Below are 26,083 nucleotides of genomic sequence, written 5' to 3'. Positions count from 1 at the left end.
CCCACCCCATTCCCCCTGTTAAAAGATGCAACTCGTTAAGTGTCACACCCAGAAGTTGAAGGAGAGTGTTTATTCTGCTGTCAATGCATGTGTCAAAACCATTGTACTGTAGTAGAGAAAAAATAGTAATTACCCAGACTTTCCTGTGGCAAAAACATTGATTTTAGTTAGAATTCGGGTGTTTGATTTTTTTTTATGGCCAACTGTTGGAAGCACAAGCTGAAAGAACACAGCATTGAAAACTGATCATCTGGACCTGAGTGAAAAGTGCAATCAGCTGAGTATCTCTTTAACTAATCGGGTATAATAATGCAGAAATAAACAGTTAAAAGACAAAGGAAGTGTAAATTATGGTGAGTGAATACAATGTCAAACCAGTTTCAGAAGGAAATAAAGCAGTGGAAAGAAAGATGGATGAGACCAAGGAAAAAGAGAAAGGAAAAGTAAATTTCAAATTGACATTTTAAAAATCTATAACATTTATTGGGGGAATGTGAGCCCACACGTACCGTTGTTAATTTTCAGTGTCAGAGATGTAGGTTAGTATCAATTATTACTTAGCGTTAACAAGTTACTTACTCTGAAATAACTGGACTGAACTTTCTAGCCCAGGTTTAACTTATACTAAGGGCTCAAATATAACAATTTCACAACATTCAAAGCATATCAACAATGAACCATAGAGTAAAATGCCAATGTAGAAAAGTACAACACGGGTATCGATGTTTGGATCTGCTATTTAATTTTGTCCCTCACCAGAAATCAGTGTACCAATTGTACTTAAATAGCAGAGAGCAACTAGCTCAATAGTTCTTTTAGAAGCAATACAATGCCCAATTCAGTAATGTTCTTGCCTTAAATCAAATTACTTTGTTTAAAATTCAGCCAAGGGATGTGGACATTGCTGGCGAAGCCAACATTTGTTGCCCATCTGAAAGCACACTAGAGAAGGTGCTAATGGAGGTGGTGGGGTGTTGCATTGAACTGTTTCAGCCCTCCAAGTATACCAACAGTGTTATTAGGAAGGAAGTTCCAGGGATTTCCCCTCAGTGACTATTAAGGAAAAGTGATATCCTTCCAAGTCAGGATGGTGTGGCTTGGAGGGAAACTTGCATGCGGTTGTATTCCTTTGCATCTGCTGTCTTTGTCTTTCTCGGTGGCAGATGTCAAGTGTTTGAAAGCTGCTGTTGAAGGACCCTTAGTGCAATTCATCATATAGACAGTATACACTGCTGTCACTGCATCATTGGTGAAGGGAGTGAATTCTTAAAGTCTAAATCAAATGGGTTGCTTTGGCCCAGATAGTGTCATGCTTCTTGATTGTTGGTGCAGCTCCCTCCAGGCTACTTCTGTGTAATCATAATTGTTCTCATTGCATGGTCAACCATATGTATGGCTAAAATGTTTTTCTAGACTAGTAGTTCAGAAGTCCAGGCTAATTCGTAAGGATAAACTAGTTAATTTGAACAATTTTCCATTTTGAAATATAGTGCATTTAAGCAGCAACATTTTTAAGAGCTCTGTTTTCTTATCCAAGTTCATTTTATTTCTATTATAAGAAATATACTAGACTCAACTGTTTTTCTGCAGCTTTCTGAAGGAAAATAAATTTGTGGAACTAGAGAAGGATCACTGGACCCAAAACATTAACTCTGCTTTCTCTCCACAGATGCTGCCAGAACTGCTGAGTTCCTCTTCTAATTTGTTTTTGTTTCGTATTTCTGGCTTCTGTGGTTTCTTGTTTTGTTTTGTTCAATGGAACTATTTCTGTTTATATGAGAAAAAGCTTTTCTGTCTATAATGCCCGTTTGTTTATAACAAGAGGATGAAAGTACATCATTATAAGATTTCATCCCCATTGAGACCAATAACATTTGATGACTAAAAGGATAACACAACAAGGATTCAAGTTTGAAGACTCCTACTGTAACAACTGAACTAAAAGCAATATTAGTTACACACTATTCACTCAACAATTAAAATGCAAAGCTACAAAAAAGCACTATTCTTCAATTTGTATCAAAAGCCCCCACCGCATTCATACTTTGTCTTGTTTTCAAATGAATAAGCGCTTTTACAAGCAGCAGTTCAACATTGGTCCCAGTTTTCTCATATTTACCAAGCTGTACCATCGAATGACCATCAAAAAAGGGCTTTTCCCAGTTTTTTGGAGAAATTTTGAACCAAATACCAGCAGTGAAGCCTGCTTAAACAATATGTGCTTTCCAACATCCCCTATCAACTACACTCAGACAAATCTTCCAGATTCCATAAAATACAACTGCATGCATGACTTTAACAAGAGACTGTGTTCATTCCTGCATTCTGCCTGATCATCCACAGGCAAACAAAACACATGCTTTTCTATGCTGTGCACATTGACTGCAACTCCTTCTCTCTGCAAGCTGACTTCGTCTTTTTCTTTTCTGCGTAAAGCTTGAAGATTGCAAGTCAATCTAGTCTGAGCTGTGATGGCCATTGTTTGCACTTTCTTCCCAGTAAATCAACCTGAAACCCACCTATTCCATAGCAGACGAGTTACCCAAGCTTACGTTGGCCACAGTTCTGAGCAGGTCACATCCACTTCATTACTCCATTTTACCTAGAAATAAAACAAATGTTAAACCATAATAATCTAATAATGTTATAAACTTGGCATTCATAAGAGAGCCAAGGCAGCCAGTAATCAATCTGACTTTACTTCCCTTTCCGAAGAAAACAACTAGCCTTTGATCTTTTGTCTCTTGATGGCATGAGGGAAATGGAGAATTCCTTCCTTTTAACATAGTATGTCATAATTGTACTGATAATTTGTCAACATCTTTTAGATGCTGTTGTATAGAGTATATGAGAAACCTGTTTGAATATGTTAACCAAGCAAACATTTTACTTTGTTAACAGAAGAACGTCGAAAGATGAAATGTGCAACTTGTATATTATGTATTACATGGATTCTAAGCATGCCAAGCCACATACATATTGTATGCAAACTGGTAGTCCTGAATTGTTTAAACACATTCCTCCGGAGGCAAATATTCCAATTCCCGTCAGCCCAGATCTTGCTATGCATGGACATCATACAGGTAAATGGACTTTATTAAAGCTTAATGGAATAATTAACTTTCAGCCTTGGCATTGAAATTTTGTTAGGAACATTACAGTCGTAATTCTGTTCCATTACAGAGATTAGAGAAAATGAATGAAATACATGTGGAAAGCTTTCATTTTAGGAAGTATGTAATTCTGGCATGAATGGACCTTCGTTATGTGTTCATTAACCATTCAAGGACACCTCTTCAATGGGTTTGAAAGGTTTCGATTTCTGTTATGTTGCAAAACACTGTTGCCGAGGCCACCGCTGTATAGTTAGTATAGATGAGCCAGTAGTTAGTCATCAGGCAGAGTAGAATGTCTTTCTGAACTAAGCTGCTTGGAGGGTTGGATAGTCTATTAATATGTATGTAAAACGAACCTAAGCATAAAATTTCAACCCCCACTTCCCAAATAAATTCACCATTAATGTTATGCCTTCAAGCTTTGGATTTTTGTTTGAACTTCCCTAGTTTTCTTTGAGAATAGCATGTGATATATTACTTCCCCAGCATAAAGGTATACAGATTGCGGTCTGCTATTAACCTGGGGTTCTTTTTTGTATTGTATGAGGTTGTGGCCATTTTTAATTTACAGAATTTGAGAAAATTTAGTAAAGACAAAGATCCAACAAAAAAATCCAAAAACAAGCTGCCCTTCTGCTGAACTTGGAAGATAAAATTCAATTGACAGGAATATAGTGCCTATTCTACTGATTGATCTTGGAAGTTCCATGATGTTCATTCAGGAGTTCTGTTATTTGATCCTATTCCTAATTTGAGTCATATAGATGTTTTAAAATATTTTATTTGACAGTATTCATAAAATTAGTGCATATACTTGAAATCCTTTGACATTATATATGAAAGAATAAATTGTAATAACTGATTAATATGTTTTTCATCAATGCAACTACTAGTTAAAGAGAACCCAAATGAAAATGTCATACTCCAGCAACCCAAAAGAGAGGAAGAGGTGGTTCTTGACCAGGGTATGTGCAATCTATATTTTGATAATAAGTATTAACAAGTATTTTTCTCATCTTTCTGGAAATCATCAGGACAGAATTGCTTGTAGATGAAATTATAATGGAATATAAAAAATGTACTGCATTTTAACATTTATTCTTCCAGACTTTCCTGTCAATGGTGAACAACTGAAGCTACCTATAGATTGTACTTGACTTGTCCACACAGTTTCTAAGATTTTGTACTGGCACTTAGTATAGATTAAAAAGCTAAAATAGTGTAACACTGTTTGCAGGGCATCTGTATGAACTGGACAATCAATCAACTTTTTTCACAAAAACACTGAAAAGGTTTGAACCATGAAGTGCCACTTTGGTCAATCAAGGCTGAATGAGGTACAGACAGGAAAAACTAGGCTCAATTAAAGAAAGTGATAAGAAAAAGAAAATGCAACTTTTCTAAATTGCTCAAGGGTGACGAAAATTTGTAGGAATGAGACTGTGCCGTTTGTAAAAGATCATTTTCAGTGCAAGAGAAGGTGTTTGGCAAAAGTTTAAAAAATATCATTCATTTAAAAAAGTTCCACTGGGACGGACAAGACCTAACTACTTTTCAGCGATTCGTTCATATCAGTCATACGAGTATTACAGTATCACCCCATTCCATGTATTTCACTGATGAGTCAGATATTGAATACTGTTTTTAGGAAGCTTTTTGAGGAGCAGGGCATCTCAGATAACAAGTTCTGGATTTGCGTGTTTAATGGCACATGGACAGCCACTGGAAGTTGTTGTCTGATTTCCAGGTAAGTAACAATAAATGTTGTTAGCTCCATTGTTATTTCTGTGCAAGATCTGAACCAATTATGTTGAGAAGCTGCCATTTTGCTGTATATTTTCCATTCTACTCACTGCAACATAAGAACATAGGTGCAGAAGAAGGCCATTCAGCCTGACGAATGCTCCGGTATCAGTGAGATCGTGGCTAATGTGGGATATTCACCTGATGCTATCATACTTGTTTCCATGAAAGGACTGCATGCATTCACATTGCTACTGCACATTCCAGTAATTAATTCATGAACCATCAATCGACTAGCTCATAGTTTTGCAAGCAAAACTCATCACCTAGAATGTTACCTTAATAGAATTGTTTTACCGCCGAATATTCTTTAGATGGGCCAAGTAATTCTTATTCCTAATTGTAAATCATGGAATCTTCTTGGGATCTAGTCGCTTGCTATAACAACTTCAGGTAGTGGCCTTGATTTTCTGATTAAAGAACAGAAGAAATAGGAGCAGGAGTAAACAATCTGGCCTGTCAAACTTACTGTGCCATTCAATTTGATTACAGCTGGTCTTGGGTCCAATTTCAGTTTTATTTTGTCAATTCTCCATATCCCCTGAAACCATATTTCCAACTATGAATTAAAAAAAAACGCATACAGTTGCCTTTCTCCAGTTTTCCTGAGTGATCTTTCAAAGGATGATCGTTTGAAACCAACTCAGTGCAGCAAACCTCGGAGGGAGTACTGCAGAGAATCTGTGCAGAAGACTGTCCCTTTTTATGGCATTTAATGCCATGTTTCCGTAGGTAAAGAATTTAGATGTCCCTAAAATACAAAAAGAAGGTAAGTGGGTAAAGGGTATATTGCGTAAAGTAAGCGGGTAGGTTGGGAAATGGATGTGGTGGAGGGAGGGTATGGTGGCAGATGGGTAATGTGATGTTGTCCGAGACAGTTATGGTGTCATATGGGGGAATAGATCTGGTTCAGGGCAGTTAAACTTGGGGTCAAGGAGTGATGAGAGATGAATCAAGGGCATCAGTGTGAATGATTTTTGTTTGAGGGGGAGGGTGGATTGTTGTCAACTGTGCAGTAACCCAGGAATCACAGAAGGATGTTTATGTCTAACATTTCCTGAACAACTATCCAGGTAAGTATGTCAGAACCACCTGAAGTCTCCTATTCTATTTTATAGTCAGAGACTTTTTGGGACAGTAATGCTTGTTCAAAGATCAAACTTCCAGGGTATGTGCAACCTCAATCCATCTAGAAATAGGAATGTCTGAGTCAGTTTCTTTATATTTATTATAATGTTTGAATGTGCATTTAGGGTTGACTATGCCTAAACAAGCAAAAAGAAAAACAGTATTAGCAAAGAACATGGATTTCAGCAAAGCCTTTGACAAGGTCCCACAATGGAGACCAATAAAGAATGTAAAAGCACATGGGATCCAGTGTAACTTGGCAAGTCGGATCCAAAATTGGCTAAGTGGTAGGAGGCAAAGCATTGTGATAGAAGGCTGGTCATGTAATTGGAAGCCAGTGCCCAGTGGCATACCACAGACATCAGTGCTGGGTTCCTTACTGATTGATAAACAATATAGAAGAAAATGTGATGGGCTTTTAAGTAAATTTTTGCAGATGACACGCAGATTGGTCTAGTGGTTGACAGTAGGAAGAAAGTCTTTGCCTATAAGAGGGTACAGATGAATTGGGGAGATGGGCAGATCAGTGGTAGATGGAATTTCACATTTCTTTGGAAGAAGTAATAAGACAAGGGAGTACTCAATGAATGACAGAGCACTAGGAAGCTCAGAGGAATAAAGGAATCTTGATGCACTTGTCTACATATCCCGGAAGGTAGAAGGGTAGATTGTAAGACATTTGCCTTTAACAGTTGTGGCATAGATTATAAGAGCAGGGAGGTCATGTTAATGCTGTACAAAACTTCGGTTCAGCCACGGCTGGAGTACTATGTGCAGTTCTCGTGGAAATGGACAAAGGTGGACCTGAAATAAAGGTTCTCAGTTGGGGAAGGCTGACTTTAATATGACAAGACAGGATCTGGCTAAAGTGGACTGAGAGCAGCTTCTTGCAGGAAAACCTATTTTGGAGCATTGGCTGTCTTTCAGAAAAAGAACAGTGAAAGCGCAGGACCTATAGGTTCTCGTAAAGGTGAAGAGTGGGATCAACAAATATAATGAAGTCTGGATGCGAAGGAATGTACAGGATTGGATAAGGAAAGGAATAGAATATATAATAGATACAGAGAGCTCAAAACACCTTCAGTCCTTGACATATAGAACGTACAGTGGATTACTTAAAAAAATAAATTAGGAAAGCGAGGCAGCATTCAAAACTCAATGTAAAATAAAAGAAAATCCAAAGACATTTTATAAAAATATTAGGGGCAAGAGGATAACAAGGGAATAAGTAGGGGTCATTAGGAACCAAAATGGCAAAATCTGCTGGAAGACATCGGTGAGATTTTAAATGAGTATTTTGCATCTGTATTCATTACAGAGAAGGACAATATAAGTATTGAAATTGGGAAAGACGACTGTGAAATAGATGAAAAAAATAAAATTGAGAGGGAAGAGGTATTAGGGGTTTTAATGGACTTAAAATTGAATATATCCCCAGCCCCAGATGAAAGGCATCCCAGGTGTTATGGGCGACAAGAGAAGAATAGAATAGAATATCCTCTTATTGTCACATGTACTGCAATACAGAAGTACAGTGAAAAGTTTTTACAATAGCTGTCTTCTAATGGCGCCATCGTAGGTACAAGTACCTAGGATACAAAAGAGGAATAAAAGGAAATTAGCAGCACTGCTTGCAGTGTCAAAAAAAAAGTCAAAAATAAGATAGTTATAACATAATTAACTGATTGACATTTCAGACCAGTAAAGGATTTCAGTTAACAGCAGCTCACCACGTGGTCCGACCGCCCGCGCCAGACCCCAGTCCAACACCAGTCCCACTCCGCTCAAGGCCTCCCGTCTGCTCCACCAGCTGCACCAAGGTAAGTTGCACTTCCCCTCGGGCTGCACCGAGACTACCAAAAAGAGAGGAAAAAATGGACAAAGAGAAAGAACAGGCGAAGCAGAGGAGTTTTGGGTGGAGTATCCCACTATGCCACCATCTTGCCAGAAATTGCAGGTGTTAATTTTTGAAAGTCTCTCTGGGCACTGGAGCAGTGCCAGAGGACTTCTATTCTATTTCTTTAAACTAATTTATGGGGTGAGGGCGTCGCTGGCTCGGCCAGCATTTATTGCCCATCCAAGAGGGCAGTTGAGAGTCAACCACGTTGCTGTGGGTCTGGAGTCACATGTAATCCACACCAGGTAAGGATGGCAGTCTCCTTCCCTAAAGAACATTTAGTGAACCAGATGGGTTTTAAACCAGGACAGCTAATATAGTAGTGGTACCATTATTTGAGAAGGGTGGGGGATAAACCTGGGAACTATAGGCGAGTGATTTTCAGATTAATGAGAGGGAAACGTTTAGGGAAAAGAAATGAGAGACAGAATTAATCTCCAATTGGAGGCAATTATCTTGATGAGCATTTTTGTGATGAGCAATCTTCCTAATCTTGCCTCTGACAACTATAACCAGTTGTAATCTCTGCTTCAAAAGTGGAAAAGCCTTTGCAGGGTTCAGTGTTTAGAATATTTACATCATTCCAAGTACTTGTCCTCTGAATTGTAAGGGTTAATATTTTGAAGTCTAGTACTCTGGTAATGTCCCATGTGGGCTGTTATTACTGGGAGATCTCTACTATGCAGTCAGTCTGCAAATAAAAAGGTGGTTAAGATATTTACGTCTCTAATTTGATAATGTAGTATTATTTTCCAGGCTGAATTTTTCAAGAGCTGTACAAAACATTTAGCCTTGAAAATAGTATTTGAGGGTAAGAATGACAGAATGACAATGAATGTGGTAAATTGAAATTTTGACGTGAGATCATGCAAAAAATGCAAATGACAAGAGAAGAGAATTTTCTTTAAAGTACTGGTTTTACAGACATGGTGGAATCAGAATCCGTAGTTTGTTGAAAGAAAACTTACAAGGGCAGGAGTAAATAACAGAGCAACTAGTCTGAATGCATGTTTTTGTGGAGAGCTGGCACTTGCGCAAGGGGACAATGGACTTCTTCAAAATTTGTGTGATTCTTGAGTTCAGTTTAACCAAAAATAACATTGACACAATTCATTGCAACAGACCTGCTTTTGTTCACAATCAGCAAATACATGGGGTGCCACGGTTGCTCACTGGTTAGCACTGCTGCCTCACAGCGCCAAGAACTTGGGTTTGATTCCACCCTTGGGTGACTGTCTGTGTGGAGTTTGCACATTCTCCCCGTGTTTGCGTGGGTTTCCTCCAGGTGCTCCGCTTTCTTCCCACAGTCCAAAGATGTGCAGGCTAGGTGGATTGGCCATGCTAAATTGCCCATAGTATTCAGGGAAGTGCAGATTCGGTGGGTTATAGAGGAATGGGTCTGGGTGGGATGCTCAGGTCTGTGTGGACTTGTTGGGCCGAAGGGCCTGTTTCCACACTGTAGGGATTCTGTGATGATGAAAAATGTCCCTTCCCACTAACTTAGGTTATTGGTGCATACTTGTTTTAGTCAGAGTTTGGATTGTAGGTACTTTGCATAACAGATATTAAGTTGAATACTGCAATGTCATGCATGATCTCAAGCTTGGAATTCCAAAGCCAAAAACAGCTCTTTCTTTATTTATAATTCATTGTGTTTGAAATAAATACAACTGTGCCCATTTCTGCAATCTACCTTTTCCCCTGCTTTTAAGTTTAGACTATTTCAATTTAATTCCTCGGCCATTCCTGTTCCAATAACCAGCTGATTTGTAACTAGACCCCCTGTTTTGGAAATATCATGAAGAAAAACGCATCTGCTGAGGGATCTTGTTTCCTGAACTACCCTAAGCTGTTCCTAGAAGAGAAACTAAACCAAACGAGCTCCAAACTTGACTCCTGTGTCTTCTGCAACTATTTTAGTAGGGCACTGGCCTCAGTTTCTGCCTGAAATGAATGAATGAATGAGATGTTGTCCTGTGTATTTTACAATGAGACATAATCCAATACAGAGAAAAGCTTTCATTTTGTGCTGTAAACTGGCACCAATGTGATAGTTTAAGAATAAGAGCAAATTAAAAGATGTAGCTTGAAGAGAAGTCTATCAATGTGCGAGCTCTTAGCCAGCTCAGAAATACCACCGCCGTCGCTGCTGGACAGATTCACCTTCGCCACTGTCCATGCCAATGCTGAAGACTATTACTGAGGTCGGTGGTATTGCTGCCAGCACAGGACCCAGCCCGAAGTTGCCAATTCTCAGGCGCCATCTACTGTCACATCAATATTGCTCATGAATCAGAATTTAAAATGGTGGATACCAAGTTATTTGGTCAGTGATTCCACACTTACGTTCCTTTTCCAACCACCCATTCTAGGAAGCTAAGAACTAGATATGGATATCTCCACAGAAACCTGCTTTTCTTGAAATCTTTATGGATAGGCCTCCAATGAGTTTGATTCATCAGTTAACACCTGATGATGCTGTCCAATGTCTTGGTTTGTTGTGCTTTTCTATATGTGAAATTAATTATATTGATAACTTTTCTTGAGAGTTGGTTTCTTGCTAAAAGTACTGACTTATTTTGGATTAAGTTTCTTTTGATGTAGTCACAGTCTTATGTTCACCTTGTAGCCTCTTTCTCTTCGCTTGGACTTGGCAAAACTGTCCCCCTCCTGGATGTAGAAAAAGCCAAAAGCCTGCTCTCTCCCATTCCAGCTTCTACAACTTAGTCACTACAAAAGGCAGCATCATCTTCCTCATTGGTTCCCGCACTGCCAGCATTTCCTTTCTTAACTGCTGGCTGCTGCTTCAGTTGCAGCTTGCATCTCTCCCACAGCTACTGCTAATAGATTTTATAGCAAAAATGAATGGGATTCATTGAAACAGCCTGTGATGGGAGGAGCCCCTTCTTGGTGATTCTATTTACCGGGCAACTTTTCTCTGAATGGTAGTTCGTATGTTGACTTTTCCTGGGCCTTGAATGTATTTTGTGTTGGTATTTCTTGTTGCTCATTAAAAGGGCTGTGCCTGCACTGGAGGGCAGACTGCATGACCCAGAATGCATCTGGGCTGTCAAGAACACTGCCCATGGTGACTTGGATTTTGCTCTTCGAAAATCATATCTCATGTGCTGAAGTTTTGTTGTGGTGCAGAGTGCCCACTGCATACTTATTTACAAGCACATTGAGGGATAGGGACAGTGTTGTCTGTGCCTGGCCTGTTGAAGACATGGGTCCCTCCTCTGGGCCTACAAATAGGGATGTGTCAGTAATCATGCCTTTTTTTGGATTTAGCAAAAGCTAATTAGATTCATTCTAGCCTTTGGGACGTGAATAATCTGCATTAGAAAATTACCTTTCATTAATATAATCTGGTTGAAACAATCCAAGCTAACCATGTAAACCATAAGGCCAGTACAAGAGATATAGAGTATGCCTGTCAGGTAAATATCCTCGCATTCTCAGGTATTTAAGTAAATTAGAGCATGAAAGAAGTTAGAGTGAAGGAATATTGAAAGCCGAGTCAAGGAGATTATTTTTCAAAAAAAGTTTTGATAGTAGCAAAACAAAATAACTTAAGAGAATTCCAGAGAACAGAGTCATAGTGGTCAAAAGACTGAGCAGTTGAATTAGTAACAAAAAAAATAGTTTAGTATATTGGAGTGATCAATTCACAAATTTATTAATTCACTTCCTAGATTTTGTTTTGAATCACACCAGCATTCCTTTGCAATAACTTGAGCCCAGTACATTTGTTTCATATCCAATGGTAACATTGAAATGCATATTGCTGTGTAACAACAAGTTACTGTGCGACAGAAGGTTGCAGTAAGTTCTTGTCTGTGATTCGTCATGCTACTTTTCAGTTTCAGCCATGTTGATGGCGAGGTATTATATGCAGATGTTAAGCATTTTACTATGGATTACGGTTGTGGACCTATTGCATAGATTAGGAACATTATTGGATATACTCTCCTACAGAAAGGAAACAAAGAAAGACAGAAATTCAAGGAAAAATATCTATGTTCTTGTTTGGTCAAATATTAATGATCAAGTGAATCATATTAATATTCAGATAACGTTTCCTAGGAGGGTTTGCATTACAGTCATTAATCTTTCAATATGGGCATAATTATGCATTCACAGTGATGAGTGGACTGATTGTTATAGTCAACTTTATGTCTATTTCTAACCTCTGTTATCAGATGGAGGCAAAGGTTATTTACTGATTTCCGTAATCCCAGTTTGATAAATAATGTATGTTGCAATTCTTTTAATAACATTTAAAATAATTGCTACTATCCTGTTACTATCCTGCCCGTTACATTGTCCTGAGCAGCTTATTTATCTTTTTGCATCCTCTTTTCTGTTTTCTCACTACTTCTGTTTTGTTTCTTTTCTGTTCTGTTTCCTTGCAATCTCTATGCAGGTAACTTTTATGCACTAATTTCCAAGCTCCTGGGAGAACGAGAAGATGTGGTTCATGTCCATAAGTACAATCCTACTCACAAGGCAGAATCCGACCTAGTTGCTGCAATTGCTAATGTGGTGCAAAAAAAGGACCTGACTTCTGGTCCGAAGGAGTTCTTGAATCTTGATGAAAGATCTGACCCTGTCCTAATAAGAGACAGAGTTCACAAATTCCACAGGATACAAACCACTGTAAGGCCTGCTGGCAATAAATTACCAACTTTGCAGCCTAGATCTGGGTTCAACAGCAGAGAAATTGAAAACAGTGGAGGTGGGTCAGGCTGTGTATGGACGTCTGTCATGCTTTTAGTCTCATCATAATCTGAAGGGATTACCAGTTTATTTAGAAAAGTAATTTATTATTTTCACTATGAGTATTAAGTGCAAATTGATAAATTTTGAGCCAGGTATTACATTGTTTATTGCACAACAAAAGTTTGTAACTAATGGGTAATTTATAAAAGTTGTTTTGCAGTTGTAGTTTTTCTTAGAGATGACTTGCTAACTTTCTAAAATATTTGCTTTAAATTGTATTTTGTTTGATACTTAGAGTCATAGAGATGTACAGCACGGAAACAGACCCTTCAGTCCAACTGGTCCATGCTGACCAGATATCCTAGACAAATATAGTCCCAGCATTTGGCCCATATCCCTCTAAACCCTTCCTATTCATATACCCATCTGCCTTTTAAATGTTGTAATTAACCAGCCTCCACCATTTCCTCTGGCAGCTCATTCCATACACGTGCCATGCTCTGCATGAAAAAGTTGCCCTTTAGGTCCCTTTTAAAACTTTCCCCTCTCACCCTAAACCTGTGCCTTCTAGTTTTGGACTCCCCCACCCTGGGGAAAAGACCTTGGCTATTCACCCTATCCATGCCCCTCATGATTTTAAAAACGTCTATAAGGCCACCCCTCAGCCACTGACCCTCCAAGGAAAATAGCCCCAGCCTATTCAGCCTCTCCCTGTAACCCAAACCCTCCAACCCTGGCAACATCCTTATAAACCCTTTCTGAGCCCTTTCAAGTTTCACAACATCCTTCCTATGGCAGGGAGACCTGAATTGGTTGATTATTCCAAAAATGGCCTAACTAATGTCCTGTACAACAACAACATGACTCCCAACTCCTACACTCATTGCGTTGACCAATAAAGGCAAGCATACCAAACACCACCTTCACTATCCTGTCTACCTGCAACTCCACTTACAAGGAACAATGAATCTGCACCCAAGATCTGTTCGTTTAGCAATACTCCCCAGGACCTTACCATTAAATATATAAGTCCTGCCCTAATTTGCCTTTCCAAAATGCAACACCTCACATTTATCTAAATGAAACACCCTCTGCCACACCTCGACTCATTGGCCCATCTGATCAAGATTCCGTTGTACTCTGAGGTAACCTTCACTGTCCACTACACCTCCAATTTTGGTGTCATCTGCACATTTACTAACCAAACCTCCTATGTTCACATCCAAATCCTTTTATATAAGTGACAAAACTCCGTAGACCCAGAACCCATTCTTGTGGCATACTAGTGGTCACAGGCCTCTAGCCTGAAAAGCAACCCTCCATCACCACCACCACCCTGTGTCTTCTTCCTATGAGCTAGTTCAGTATCCAGTTAGTTCTCCCTGTATTCCATGTGATCTAACCTTGCAAACCAGCGTACCAGGAGGAACCTTGTCGAACACCTTACTGAAGTCCATATAGATCATGTCCACTGCTCTGCCCTCATCAATCCTTTTTGTTACTTCAAAGCACTCAATCAAGTTAGCGAGACATGATTTGCTGCTTTAAAAGTTTTGAAAGATTTATTCATGTAAGGAGGATCCATATAAGTCTGTAATAAAGTCACTGACTTTAATATATAAACCTTGCATCTGTTGACACACTGACTTATTCCCTTCAGGTTTATATGAAAGTTAGTTTAGTGGTTTCACAGCTTGTGATGTGTTGTGAGTTCTGCTGTATTGAATGTGTTCAGTGTTACCTTCTAATAAACTACTGGCTGTTATAGTATTTTTTAAAATGACTAATATGTATGTGTGACAATGAACTACTATTCTGTGTTTTTGCTGTTTTCTTGCATGGCATTGTTTGACTTATTGTGATTTTATCAAGAAGATTTGTTCATATTTGTCAAATTGACATTACATGATGTAATCAAATTTATATCCTATAAATGTCAGGTTCTGTCTAAATAGTGTATAACTTTTAATCAAAATCTTATTTTTCAAAAGATCTACTGCTGCTTTTTAAATCTCAGCAAAGGTGTTATTTTGTGTGAAAAACATTCTGGCTAGTCAAACCTTGATCTGCAGCAATTTCTTTTTTAATCAACGTGTTCCAAACTGCTACATGCCATAGTCATTTTAATGACACATAGTATAGATGGACACTAATGAGTTTTTAAACAGGATCATTGAAGTCATATGGTGACTTTGTGTGGTATTTAAGTCTTCTATTAGTCCCTACTGAGCCACCTATTGGAATTAGCAAATGGAAGTGAATTGCTGCTTCAAGAAAAACTATAGAACGGACCACTTTGAGTGTCCCAAGCAATGCAAGTCAACTCCAATTTACTGGTTATAGAGCCACAGCTGTAATTATAAGAGCTGGAATTAACTGCTTACAAACTGAAGCAGGAAACATAAAATAATAAGGCTGTGAAAGTTATCTTTAAAAATTGAATAGAAATTTTGGTAATCGTTAAATTACTGTCCTATCTTAAATCAGACCTTTTCACAATTAATACAGGTGTAATTCATTCATAATGGTGACTTTGTTGTGTTTAGCTTTGTTACGGAATGATTGAATTAGTAAATATCCTCAGGTCAGAATTTTGGCTCTACTATTATAATTTAATTTGTATGAATGCTACTGTTTATGACAAATGACTAAATTTTACATTTTGGCTCTGCGCTGCTAGTGTCACATTGGGACATTCGATTAATGCTCCACAATAGTTTAAAATTTTAATTATTTAAAATGGAGGTGGAAAATCACAGGAGACAACAATACAAAATCTGCACTGATTCCACCTTAAAATTATTTTGAATTATCAGATTGACAACTGAGGGTTTCTCTTCCAATTATTGCAAGTCAAAGATTGCAATCTCAGTTTCAATTGAAAGCCATTTCCCAAGATTCTTCTGATTCAAGGATTGACTAGCTATTAGGCATAGCATTGAATATTCCAGGTTTGGTGTTAGCCGTCATTTTCACTGTCCCATTTTTTTTATGGGCTCGTGTCTCTGGTCATCACTCTTGGAATATGCGTTGATCACCTTGAAAATGGAAATGAAGGACAATAAAAACATTTTTCTGGGGATTTTCAGAGTTCTTCGTCTGCATTTCTGGAGCTTCCCAACACCTTCATCGCTTGCATTCAGCCAGGCTGGATTTTAAGGCAACTAAGCTATATTCAGTGTGGCATGGGCATATGGCCACCATATTAAAGTTAGCTGACTGTAGTTCTTTGGAATAGTACAAAAGACCGTAGATGGTTTATCTTGACACTTGTGTTGGGACGTTGGCTCTGTTTCATTTTTGTATTTTGCTTTTGTCCTGGATTACTCTATTACATTTTCTAGTGGCACCATGCATTTGAGAATAGTGTGGCTATGATTTCTAAATTAAGAGGTTGATTATGATGCACCATATTAACATATTTAAAGGAATGTCTGTGGGCAAGCCCTTGCAATTGTCGTATCCTCAATCTGTGAAGAAATGCATTTGTTTACATTACCTAGGTAATCAGTTGAAGGTTTAGGAACGTAGTTGTAGAAATCCAACTTGAGTGCTCTTTTTCAAGCAATATCTACACCTGGACTCTTGTGTGATATCCTATTGCTTCCATCACAAATACAATAACCAAAAGAAAATATTTGGCATATAACATCTGTGACAGTTCCTGGTTCTCGTTCTAATGCATCTGACGAGGAACTTGGGAGCAATCGCTATCAGCAGAGGAAAAGTAATGGGAGTAATAATGAGGCTAAAGTCTGACAATTCCAGTGGTTTATTTCATAGGGTTTTAGACCATAAGAAACAGGAACATGAGTGGGCCATTCTTTTGGTTTTTATTTAGGAACATGAGTGGGCCATTCAGCCCCCCTAGCCTGCTCCACCATTCAATAGAATCATGTCTGATATGCTACTTCTCACCTCCACTTTCCTGCCCTTTCCCAATAACCCATGATTCCCTTACTGATCAAGAATCTGTCCACATTTTTAAGAGAGATTTTCAGAAACAGATGCTTTGTCTGTAATATTTTAGAATTCCCCAGATTGCAGAAAGGTTCCCATGGATTGGAAAAAGCAAATGTAACATATCTGTTTAGGAAAGACAAAGACTGAAAGTAGGAAACTGTAGGCTCAATAGCCTAATGCCTGTCATTGGGAATAAGCTAGACACCGTTATTAAAGAGAGAGTAGCAGGACAGTTAGGAAGTAAAAATACAATTAGGAAGCGTGAACATGGTTTTGTGAAAGAGAACTTGTGTTTCACAAATTAATTAATGCCCTTTAAGGACGTAACAAGAGAGGGGGTAAAGAGAAATCAGTATATAGTTTATTTGGATTACCAAAAAGCATTTCATAAGTACCACATAGAAGGTCACCAAACAAAATAAGAGCTTGTGGTGTTGGACGTGATCTGTTAAAATAGATAGTTAACTGACTAGCCAACAGGAAGCACACTCTAGAAAATGGGTCATTTTCAGGATGGTAAACTGTAACAAGTGGAATGCAACAGTAGTTAATGTTGGGGCCTATTTACAAGCTATATCAATGACTTGGAGGAAGAGATCAAATATTTGGTTGCTATATTTGCTGTTGAGACCAAGATAGCTAGAAAGAAAGTTAAGTAGAGGTAGTGAGGCAGCAAAGGGATTTAGATATGTTATGTGAGGAGGCACAATTTTAATTGATAGTTGCAGTATGGTGTGGAAAAATGTGAGCTTGTCCACTTTTGCAGGAAGAGTAACAAAACAATGTTAATTATAAGGATACCACAGAATGCTGCACTGCAGATGGAACTTGGAGCCTTTGCACATGAAACTCAAGGGGTTATCATGGAGCTATAATGAGCAATTAGGAAGGTAAATGGTATGTTGCCTTTTTTGCATGGGGATTGAAGTTTATAAGTAGACATGTTTTGCTTTTGCCAGATGAGTCCACACTTTGAATACTGTGTATAGTGAGGTTGTTGACTTGCACGCTGCGCTGGCTTGTTTTCATTCAGATGTTTTGTCACCATGCTAGGTAACGTCAGCGAGCAAGTCAGCAACTTCACCCACAACCCGAGCTGCAAATCTTTGCTAAAACTTTATACTGTATACAGTTTTGGCCACCTTAATCCTGGAGGGACATATTGCATTGGAAGCAGTTCACAGAGGGTTTAGTCGGCTGGGAAATCAGTAAGCTGATGTCCTGGAAAACAAGTAACATTCATTTTACACAAGTGCCAAGAAATGAGCAGGAACGGTACGCAGAAATGCGCATCTCCAATGAGAAAATCCAACCACTTTGTCCGATATTCAATGGCATTAATATTGCTGAATCCACAGTATCAATATCCTGGGGGTTGCTACTGACCAGAAACTGAATGAGACCACCAATACAAATATTGTGGCCGCACGTAGCTCAAAGACTGGGAGTTCTGTGGTGAGTAATTCTCCATTTGACTCCCACAAGCCTGTCTTTCATTTACAAGGCAAGGGTCAGGAGTGAGATGGAACATGGTCCACTTGCCTTAACAAGTGCAGCTCCTACAGCACTCAAAAGGCTTGATAATATCTTGGACAAAGCAGCTTGCTTGATTAACAACACCCCATTTACTACCTTAAAATTCATTCCCTCCACCAAGGCGCTGTGTACTGTTTGCAAGGTACATTTCAGTAACTCAGCAAGGTTCCTTTGACTGCACCTTCCAAACCTGTGACCTCTATGACTTAAAAGGATAAGGATAGCATATGTGAGGGAATATCACCACCTGCAAGTTCCCTTCCATGGTGCATACATCCTGACTTTGAATACATTATATTCCTTCAGAGTTACTGGGTCAAAATCCTGGAAGATCTTTCTAAACAGTGTTGTGGGTGACTGCACTACATGGACACATTAGTTCAAAAAGGCAACATCACCAACTTCTCAAGTGCAGTTAGGAGTGAGCAGTAATTGCTGAATGACCTTCTCCTGCTCCTACCTTTTCTGCTCTTGTACTATACGTCTGACTGACGTTATCTAGCACAACACAGATTGACCTGAACCTGAGCTTTTACTTATTTGTTTTGGTCATCTCCTCAGCACTGATCCATATTTAGTGAATAGACAAATTAATCATTTTCAGCCAGATTTCAAATATTTTGAATGCCAAGTTAATATGACAGATATGATTTTAAAAGCTTTATGCAAACCATTGTGTATTGAATGTTATCTTTGAGTTTTTTTTGTTGATATCGACCAGTGGTTAGCACACAGAAACAAAAGACTTGGTAGCTATTACAGATGTTGCAGGGCAACCAAGACTGGGAACTCTGTATTCAAGAATATTCGATGTTCTGGAAAAATAGGCAAAAAGATAAAGGAAGTTGGGTGGCATTGTTAATAAAGGAAGTTATCAGTGTGATGGTGAATAATGATATCGATGCGATAGATTGTGACGTGGAATCCATTTGGGTGCAAGTAAGGAATGGCAAGGGAAAGGAGCCACATGCAGGAATCATCTAAAAGCCTTTGAAGAGTTGCTTGCATAACGTCTGTCATTGGGAAAAATGCTGGAGTCCATTATTGAGAAAGAAATAGGACATTTAGAAAAGCTTAATGCAATCAAAACAGGTTTTGTGAAAGGGAAATCAGCTTTGACAAATTTGCTACATTTCTTTGAGGATATAACTAGCAGAGTAAAGGGTAATCTGAACCGGTGCATGTAATTTATTTAAATTTTCATAAGGTATTTGATAAGGAACGACATAAAATGTTGTTTGTCAAAGATAGGAGCTCGTGGCATTGGGGTAATGTATTACCATGGATTATCAATTGGCTGACAGTTGGAATTATGAGTATTTTTCAAGATGAAAAGACATAACTGTTGGATTAGTTACAAAGATCAGACTGAAAGTATCAATTATTTACTGTCTGTGTTAGTGACTTGGAAGAGGAGCAGTGTGTAATGTATCCAAATCTGTTGATGTTACAAAAATAGATGGAAGGGCATGTTATGATGAGGATATAAGGAATCTGTAAGAGATATAGAGGATGAAGGGTCTAGGCCCGAAACGTCAGCCTCTCTGCTCCTATGATGCTGCTTGGCCTGCTGTGTTCATCCAGCCCTGCACCTTGTTGTCTCGGATTCTCCAGCATCTGCAGTTCCTACTATCTCTGTAAGAGATATAGTCAGGTTGAGTGATGTGGGCAAAAACTTGGCAAAAGGAGTTAATCTTAGGTAAGAGGTCAAGTACTTCCATACAATCAAAAAGCAAAGTATTATTTAAATGGAGTAACATTCCATAAACATGTAGCACAAAGGGATCTGGGTGTTCTTGTGATTGAAACACAAAGTTAACATACAAGTGTAGCAAATAAATAAGAAAGGAGCTGCAATTTTAGAATTAAAAACAGAAAACACTCAGGAAACTAGGTGCGTCTGGCAGCATCTGGGGAGAGAGGAGCAGAGTTAACATTTTGAGTCCAATGTGACTCCTTCGGAACTGACGATGGAATTTTGGCCTTTATTGCCGCGGTTGGAGTTTAAAAATAGGGATGACCTGTACAAAATGTTGGTGAGGCTGCACCTAGACTACTATGTACAGTTTTGGCCCCCGTATTTAAGAAAGGATATACTGCCATTGAAGGCTGTTCAAAAGAGATTCAGCAGCCTGATTCCTAGGATAAAGGAATTGGTTTGTGAAGAGCAGCTAAACAGGCAAGGGCTTAGATTAGGTCTTAAAAGAATAAGGGTGATCTTATTGAATCATACATCTATCCTGTCATGCTCTGTCAGAATCATGTTGATAAAATGTTTCCACCAGTGAGGGAATCTCGAACTAGGGGAAGTAGTTATAGACTAAGGGGACACTCATTTAAAACTGAAATGCAAAGGAATTTATTCGCTGAGGCTGGCAATGCATGGAATCTTAAATCCCAGAGAGTTGAGGAGACTAGATCACTGGAAGTATTTAAAGAGGAGGTGATAATTTTTTGTAATTATCAAGGAATTGAGGGTTATGAGGAGCAGGCACAAAACAAGAATTGAGGCCTGGGGTATGATTTTATAGCAGGGGATATAGTAAGGGGCTGAATGGTCTACGCCTACTCCTACTCCTATTAAACATGTGCTTTGGTGCTAATCTTTGAAATTTTCTGGTTAGTCACCTAATGAACTATGGTCATGGTTTTAAAATAAGGGGTTTCCCATTTAACACAAAGATGAGGAAGCTTTTTTTATTCCCTCTTAGAGTTGAGAGTCTTTGGAATTCTCTGCCTTGTGAGGAAATGTATGCAGAATCTTTACGTGTCTTAAGGCAGAGTTAGGTAGATTCTGGATTACCAGGAGGACAAAAGATTATCAGGGTATGCAGGAATCGCGAGCTGAGGTTAAAATCATTAGCTGTGATCTTATTGAATGGCAGAGCAGTCTTGAAGAACCGAGTGGCCTACTCTCGCTCCTTGTTCTTATGCTCACGTGCTCTGCTAAACTAGAATCACCACCATTAGAACAGTGCATGTATGCATACATTAGGACAGTGCAAATGGCTTGACAGGTACCACTGTTTCTTCTACAGTGGCACTGAAAAGCTCCTTTTGGTGCTGAACGGAGTCCGCCTAGTTTTGATCATGTGTAATGCGGTGCTTTATTGATTTGTTGGTCCTGAAGAAATATGCTGGGTAACTTCATATTTGATGTAAATAACAGGGGACAGGTTAACAAGCCAAAGCCTTATATTAACCTCTCAATTAGGATCATTTCATAGTCCAAACACAGAATATTGTTATAGATACACAGCAAATATGAAATACGCCAAAAACAAAGGCTTAGTTGGACAGAATTTGTCCAAGTTCTTTTCTTAATAGTTCTCAATAGTTTTTTTTCTTAACATGAAAACCTGATGCAGTCTACTTTGTAATAATGAGAATGAGCTTTTCTTTTGATGGACAAATGGCAAGTTATAAAACATTGTTTTAGTAATTCTCTGAAAATATTAAGGAAAGAAATGTTCAGTCTAAAACAGGAGTCTGTAGACTAAGTCAATAATCTTCTCTGTTGACTTTTATGTACTGTGTATGTATTGTGCCTATTCATTCTGTTTCACCTGTGATAACTAAAATGGGTGGTAGCGCTGCATTTGCTGCTCTTTTCAGGAGCTGTCCTAAAAGGTTATGTGATAAATAGAAATGAATAATCCTTCTAAGGTAGTCAGGTGAGACGTACTAAGTTGAGTGCATTCAGGTCCAAGTACCTAGCACGAATTGCTAAGTGTAAGTTCTGGTGAAGTTTACAGGGTCATGTCTATTACATGGTGTTATCAGATTTGAATTGTAGGTGCCGGCCATTCCAGCAAGCAGTAAAACTAATCCTGGCATCTCCTTTCCTGTCAAAGACACAGCCTTTGCCAAATTTTGCAGACTCACTTGATTTTCAGATGTCTCACATTCACCCTTCGTGGTGTGGACAGCAAACAATTTTAAAATTAAGGAAGCTTCTGTTAACCTTGCATGTGATGGAGATATCCAGTCAGTGCATCCTAGCAATGTTAAATGTTGACCCTGCAATTTTCTGCAGTTGTTGCTGCAATGGCTGTGAAAAGTTATAAATATAAAGTTAACTTTAAACAACATTATGATAGATATATTTTAGACTTTGAAATATTTCTTAATTTAATGTTGACAAGTGTCAGCCATCAGTAGAGTACAGAAAATAATTAGACTCCATAATCTCTGCCAGTTAGTTTTTGTGTATTAAACAATTCCTGTTTGTTTTGAATTGCTGAAAGAGCACCTAAAGTAAAAGGTTACTTGAATGACTGCATTGCAGAAAATGCTTGTGTTTCGTGTGTGCACATGGAATACATACAATTGCATCTGGAAACCTAAAATAATTACAAATATATTAATTTGTTTTAAAACAAATAAAGCTTCTAATGCTTATTGCTAATGGATATTTTTCTTTCCATTTTGTAGTCTCTCACTCGGAAGAAGCAATTGACTGGCCTGGAGAAAAACTAGAGCTGGGCCAAGTTTCTGGAGTTGCTCTGGATTCCAAAAATAACCTAGTCATTTTTCACAGAGGAAACCATGTGTGGGATGAGAAGTAAGTAAGTTGACTGTGAACAGTTATTTTGTACTTTAATATTTTGCTGGCAGACAATTCTCTTAGCTGCTATAAGAGTGATTTGAAAGTTGGAAATGTAAGCACAAATGTCTTCTATTGCAGAGTGGTTGCAGTTTTAATACAAACTTCTTGTTTCATAGAATCATTAAGGGCATAGAGGTGTATAAAATCATGAAGGGCATGGATAGGGTGAATAGACAAGGTCTTTTTCCTAGGGTGAGAGAATCCACAACTAGAGTGTATTAGTTTAAGGTGAGAGCGGAAAGGTTTAAAAAGGACCTGAGGGGTAACTTTTTCACGCAGAGTGGTGGATGTATTGAACGAGCTGTCAGAGGAGGTGGTGAAAGTGGGTACAATTACGACATTTAAAAGGCATCTGATATGTATATGAATCAGAAGGGTTTAGATGGTTATGTGCCAAATGCTAGCAATTGGGAGTAGGTCAGATTGGGATGACTGGCAGGCGTAGACATGTTGGACTGAGGGGTCTGTTCCTGTGCTGTATGATTGTATAAAGGTTGGAGAAACTCAACTGGTCTGGCTCTTTGAAAGATCTATCAAATTCTTTTTGGAATTTGTTTTCATTGGCATGCGGGTGTCGCTGGCTGGACCACTATTTATTGCCCATTCCCTAAGTGCCCTTGAGCAGACTGACCTGCTCGGTCAAGAGGGCAGCTAAACATTAACAACATTGAAGTCTCATGTAAACCAGTTAAAATGGCAGATTTCTTTCCCTTAGGGACATTACTGGGTTTTTAGAACAATTAACAGTGGTTACATTAATTTTTAATTTCAGATTTATTTTGATACAAATTTCATCATTTGCAACAGTGAGATTTGAACTTGTATCCTCAGAAGAATTGCCTAGGTCTCTGGATTGCTCATCTAGTGACAATAGCGTAACACCTCCCCAGTAGATTCATCCTACTGCACTTTTCTTGTAGTCTTGCAAATGTTATCTTTTCAAGTAAAAATCCAATTTCCATTTAGTGTTGAATCTACTTTGAGCACCCTTTCTGACAGTGCACTTTAGATTATAATCTAGCTACTGGGACTAAAAAATGGCCTCAACCTCCCTATAGTTCTTCTGCCAATTTCTTTCTTTTCTTCTTGTCAATGGGAACATTTTTTCTGTGTTTACTCTGTCCAAACCCCCTTGTAATTTTGACCATCCATATCGAATTAGTCTTAAATATCACTGTTGTAAGCAGGGCAATTGTAAATTCTCTGTCTGCTCTATCGACATCATAAAGTTTATCATTCTGTTCCATATGTGGTTATTGGTTAAACTTTCGAGGATTAGATTTTTACTGTTTGTGCTTTGTAGGAGAGACAGTGGCTTGGCGCTAACATTTTTGACTAGTAGCCCAGAAGCCCATCTTAATGATCTGAGGTCATGAGTTCAAATCTTAGCAGCTGGTGGAATTTAAATTCAGTTAATAAAAAGAAATATAGCCTCGGTGACCATGAAACTATTGATTGTCATAAAGAACCATCTAGTTTACTAATGTCCTTTAGGGAATGACATCTGCAGTCCTGTGAAATCTGTGAATCCAGGTCCACAGAAATGCGAAACGAACCCGAACAACTGCGGATGCTATAAATCAGGAACAAAAACAAAGTTGCTGGAAAAGCTCAGCAGGTCTGGCAGCATCTGTGAAGGACAAAACAGAGTTTTGGATCTGGTGACTTCTCTTCCTCAGAAGGGTCACTGGACCCGAAACGTTAACTTTGTTTTTTCCTTCACAAATGCTGCCAGACCTGCTGATCTTTTCCAGCAACTTTGTTTTTGTTCCACAGGAATGCGGTTGACTTTTAACTATCCTTTGAAATGGTCCAACAAGGCACTCGGTTCAGGTGCATTTAGGAATGGGTAACAAAGACTGGTCTTGCAAACAAAGTCCACTTCTCATGAAATAATAAAATCAGAATCAAGTTCTTTATTTGGAGTGAAATTATGAATGTGAGTATCATGAGCAAAAGAAACCTTTCTTTCAGAGGAAAAAAAACACAGAAAATGCAAGAGAAACTCAAGGTCTGGCGGCGATCTGGAGAAAGAAACCAAGTTCATTGTTAATCCTGTTTCTCTTCCCACAGATCCTGTCTGACCTGCTGAGTTTCTCTAACATTTTTGGTGTTTGTTTCAGATGCCCAGCATTCATAGTATTTTGCTTGTATTTACATGAAACCTAAGGTGGTCATGTCATTGATAAAACAAAGGCAGAGTTGTAAGGTAGCTCAATAGCCTATTTGCAAAAGGGTTAGGGTATGCAGATTTATATTTGTACCAATAATTAATTTTCCCCAAGAAATAGGGTGAATATTAAATAGAATTTAATAGGAAGTAAAATAGCTGTATTCTTAGTACCATTTGAGAAGTCACTCTTAAAGCCCCATTATTTGAAACATCACTGTACAAGACAGAGTAAAAATTACATTTGCTAATTTATAGCAATATCTTTGTACTTAGATGCACAGGTAAGCAGCCAGGATTGATACAGTTTTGGCACATAATTAATTTAATTTTGAGAAATTATGTCAGCCTTGGTTAAATGGTAAAATGCAAATGCCTGCATCAAAAAATTGCAGATTCAAGTCCTCCTGTAGAAGTTTGATGGCATTATCCAGGCTTGTCCCTTATTGCAGTGCTGCATTGTTGGAGCTGTCATTTTTCAAATGAGATGTTAATCGAAATCCCTCTGTTGGTGGATGCACAATATCCTATGGCATGTTCTATAGACTTTTTTCAGTTCTTGTGCTTGTAGTTTATTCCTAAATCAACAAGTAAAACAAATATGATAAAACAAAGACCTGTGGATACTGGAAATCTGAAACAAAAAAAGAAATTGCTGGAGAACTCAGCAGGTCAGTGGAGAGAGAAACAGGGAAACAGCTTGAGTCCAGTGACCCATTCTTCAAAACTGATAGCATTTAGGAAAACATGGTGTTTATCTTGATAGTGAGTTTGGGAAAAGAGTGAGCAGATAGGTGGAGATGTAATCACTGATGATCGTAAGCCAGGGATAAAGAAAAGCTATGTAGGTGATAATGGGGACTATGTAGCTTGTGAAAGTAGATTTGCTGTACTGAAAGCAACCGATGTCATGACAGGACTTGGGGTGTTGGGGTGGCTAACAGACATAGGATGTGGTGTTCAGCCTCTAAAATTATTGAACTCAATATTGAGTCCTGAAGGTTGCAGTGTCCCCAAGTGGAAAATGAGATGCTGTTCTTCCATCTTGCACTGAACCACGCTCGACCACTGCAGAAGGCCCAAGATAGAAATGTTAGCATAGGAACACCTGCTAGCCTCCGCATCCAAAGGATTGTAAG

At 38.6% G+C, this 26,083-nt stretch overlaps 1 protein-coding gene across 8 annotated transcripts in view; it reads left to right on the top strand.

The window, feature by feature from the left end:
* Nucleotides 1-26,083, top strand: part of pam (peptidylglycine alpha-amidating monooxygenase) — a 214,056-nt gene that overhangs the window by 146,970 nt on the left and 41,003 nt on the right. For 6 of the 8 annotated variants that reach the window (XM_048595160.1, XM_048595161.1, XM_048595157.1 and 3 more), the window contains 4 exons: nt 2,902-3,083; nt 4,010-4,081; nt 12,371-12,682; nt 22,600-22,729. In XM_048595160.1, the coding sequence (XP_048451117.1) occupies nt 2,902-3,083; nt 4,010-4,081; nt 12,371-12,682; nt 22,600-22,729 (696 nt within the window). The remainder of the gene's footprint in view (nt 1-2,901; nt 3,084-4,009; nt 4,082-12,370; nt 12,683-22,599; nt 22,730-26,083) is intronic. The other 2 variants (XM_048595165.1, XM_048595163.1) reach the window with 1 other exon arrangement.

Source organism: Rhincodon typus, chromosome 3 (assembly GCF_021869965.1).
Source record: "Rhincodon typus isolate 14 chromosome 3, sRhiTyp1.1, whole genome shotgun sequence".
NCBI lineage: Eukaryota > Metazoa > Chordata > Chondrichthyes > Orectolobiformes > Rhincodontidae > Rhincodon > Rhincodon typus.
This window is presented reverse-complemented; position numbering and strand designations above follow the sequence as displayed.